The sequence below is a fragment of the Mandrillus leucophaeus genome, unplaced genomic scaffold (genome assembly GCF_000951045.1).
Source record: "Mandrillus leucophaeus isolate KB7577 unplaced genomic scaffold, Mleu.le_1.0 Scaffold366, whole genome shotgun sequence".
Taxonomy (NCBI): domain Eukaryota; kingdom Metazoa; phylum Chordata; class Mammalia; order Primates; family Cercopithecidae; genus Mandrillus; species Mandrillus leucophaeus.
Genome location: NW_012103876.1, coordinates 1,001,550 through 1,004,933, shown reverse-complemented (window position 1 = coordinate 1,004,933; position 3,384 = coordinate 1,001,550). Strand labels below are relative to the sequence as shown.

Genomic DNA, 3,384 nt, shown 5'->3' with positions numbered 1-3,384 from the left:
TAGCCAGGATGGTCTCGATCTCCTGACCTCGTGATCCGCCCGTCTCAGCCTCCCAAAGTGCTGGGATTACAGGCTTGAGCCACCGCGCCCGGCCGAGAAGTTGATTTTTAATTTCGGTTATTTTTAAACAGCTATAGGTGACTAGGTGCTATTATATCTAGAACGTATCAAAAGATTTAAAAACATTCACATGTTTTTCCTCTCACTTTCTAGACATATCAAAACTAAGATTTTCAATTGATTTAGATTATTCAAATAGTTCCAAAATGCCACTTTGGATTACTATATCACAAAACTGAAGAACTATGATCCATCCTCAACTAAGCAACAGGATTACTTCCTTAAGTAATTCTTAACTCCATTTACAAAGTAAAACAAAGTTGAGTAAAAATTTCATGGTTTTGGTGAGCTGGCATTAAGGTGACGTCAGTCACGAAACATACTCCCCATGGTTAAAGAAGCATAGTTTGAGAGCTACAGCTCTACTTTTCAGCTCTACTTTACTTACCTCTCCATCACTATCAGATATCACAATGAATGCATCCTCAAGTCTACGCTTCCTCTTCACACTGAAAGAACTGGTAGTTTCCACATCCTTCTTCTCCAGGTTCTGAGATTCGGAGACTTCTTTAACTTTTTTCTTTCTCCGTGGCATCCTTTTGTCTAGAATAAAAGGACAATAATTTTGTCTAGAATAAAAAGATCAAAATTTACTTAAAGTTTTCTAGAAGCTATTCAACTTAGTCTTTTATTTGTGACGGTACCGCTTTGTTGCCCAGGGTGGAGTGCAGTGGCACGATCTTGGCTCACTGCAACCGCTGCCTCTCAATTCAAGCAATCCTCCTGCCTCAGCCTCCCCAGTAGCTGGGACTACAGGCACGTGCCACCACACTGGTTAATTTTTGTATTTTTAGTACAGATAGGGTTTTACCATGTTGGCCAGGCTGGTCTCAAACTCCTGACCTCAGGTGATCCACCGCCTCAGCCTCCCATAGTGCTGGGATTACAGACATGAGCCACCACACCCAGCCTAATTTTTGTATTTTTGTAGAGAAGGGGTTTCCCCATGTTGGTCAGGCTGGTATTGAACTCCTGACCTCAGGTGATCTGCCCACGTTGGCCTCCCAAAGTGTTGGGGTTACAGGAGTGAGTCACCGTGCCCAGCCTCAATTTAATCTTGTAAAAGGAAAAGATAACCCTATTTAACAGAAGTAAAACTGGATTTCTTAACTAGTCTACTACTTATTAAAAATATAGAGGAATTTTTTTTAGAAAAATATAGGGAAAAAATGTTTTTTTTCTATAGAGGGAAACACAGACCAGGCACGGTGGCTCACGCCTGTAATCCCAACACTTTGGGAAGCTGAGGCGGGTGGATCATTTGACGTGAGGAGTTACAGACCAGCCTGGCCAACATGGGGAAACCGTGTCTCTACTAAAAATACAAAAATTGGCCGGGCATGGTAGCGCATGCCTGTAATTCCAGCTACTCTACTAAGGAGACTGAGGCAGGAGAATCACTTGAACCCAGGAGGCAGAGGCTGCAGTGAGCAGAGATCACGCCACTGCATTCCAGCCTGGGCGACAAGAGGGAAATTCTGTCTCAAAAACAAACAAACAAAAAAACTATATAAATATACAAATCTCATTCTCCATGGTGAAATTTCAGTATCAATAATATAGAAATGTATCCTAGTTCTTTAAACATCAATTTAGATAACTGCTTTCCTTGACTACATATTATAATTTACTTACAAGTTTTTCTTCTTTTTTGAGACGAGGTCTCGCTCTGTTGGCCAGGCTAGAGTGCATGATCGTAGCTCACGATCGCCTCGTCCTCCTTGGCTCAAGCAACCCTCCCACACCTCAGCTTCCTGTGCAGCTGGGGCCACAGGGGTGTGCCAGCATACCTGGCTAATTTACTTTTTATTCCTTGTAAGATAGGATCTCACTATGTTACCTAGGTTAAGATTTTTTAAATACCAAATGCCTCAACCTGATAAAGAACATCTACAAAAATCCCATAACTAATAAGATAACGTCATATTTAAAGGTAAAAGACTAAATGCTTTCTCCTTTCAACAAGGAGCAAAACAAGAAAGTTTCCTTTCAGCTGGGCACAGTGGCTCACCCCTGTAATCCCAACACTTTGGGAGGCCAAGGCAGGAGGATCACTTGAGGTCAAGGAATTTGAGACCATCCTATGCAATGTTTTTTTTTTTTTTTTTTTTTTTGTAGAGACAAGACACGGCATCCTGTCTCTACAGGATGGAAGGCCGAGGTGGGCTGATCACCTGAGGTCAGGAGTTCAAGCCCAGCCTGGCCAACATGGTGAAACCCCATCTCTACTAAAAATACAAACATTAGCTGGGTGTGGTGGCGTGCGACTGTAATCCCAGCTACTCCAGAGGCTGAGGCAGGAGAATCACTTGAACTCAGGAGGCGGAGGTTGCAGTGAGCTGAGATTGTGCCACTGCACTCCAGCCTGGGTGCCAGAGTGAGACTTCATCTCAAAAAAATAAAAATAAAAAAGTTAGCAAGGCACAGTGTTGAGCACCTACAGTACCAGCTACTCAAGAGGCTGAGGCAGGACAACAGCTTGAGTGTGTCTGAAACTGCCACGAGCTATGATCATGCCAATGAACTTCAGCCTAGGCAACTGGGCAACAGAGCAAGACCCTGTCTCAAAAAGAAAAAAAGAGGCTGGGCACAGTGGCTCACCCCTATAATCCCAGTACTTTGGGAGGCCAAGGCGGGAGGATGGCTTGAGCCCACAAGTTAAGATACCAGCCTCATCAACATAGCAAGACCCTGTCTCTACAAAAAATAAAAAAATTAGCTGAACAATGGTGGCAAGCCTGTGGGCCCAGTCACTGCAGCCTGGGCAACAGGGCGAGGTTGTCTCAAAAAAAACAATGTCTGCTTTCATCATTGAACATTATACTTAGGGTTCTAGGCAGAACAATTAAGCAAAGAGAAATAAAAGATATTCAACTTAGAAAGAAGTAAAACTATTATGATTTGCAGATGACATGACCTGTGTTCCAAAAAAAAAAAAACACTAAGAAACACATTAAAAAACTATTAGAGGCCAGGTGCAGTGACTCACACTTGTAATCCCAGCACTTCGGGAGGCTGAGGCAGGCGGATCACTTGAGGTCAGGAGTTTGAGACTAGCCTGGCCCATACGGTGAAACCCCGTCTCTACTAAAAATATAAAAAATTAGCCGGGCGTGGTGGCAGGCGCCTGTAGTCTCAGCTACTCAGGAGGCTGAGGCAGGAGAACGGCATGAACATGGGAGGCGGAGCTTGCAGTGAGCTAAGATGGTGCCATTGCACTCCAGCCTGGGCAACAGAGTGAGACTCTGTCTCAAAAAAAAAAAA

General features: G+C 43.7%; 1 protein-coding gene across 2 annotated transcripts in view; it reads right to left on the bottom strand.

The window, feature by feature from the left end:
* Positions 1-3,384, bottom strand: part of UIMC1 (ubiquitin interaction motif containing 1) — a 112,695-nt gene that overhangs the window by 77,093 nt on the left and 32,218 nt on the right. For both annotated transcript variants that reach the window (XM_011989980.1, XM_011989979.1), the window contains exon 2: positions 509-663. In XM_011989980.1, the coding sequence (XP_011845370.1) occupies positions 509-655 (147 nt within the window). In that variant the 5' untranslated portion in view covers positions 656-663. The remainder of the gene's footprint in view (positions 1-508; positions 664-3,384) is intronic.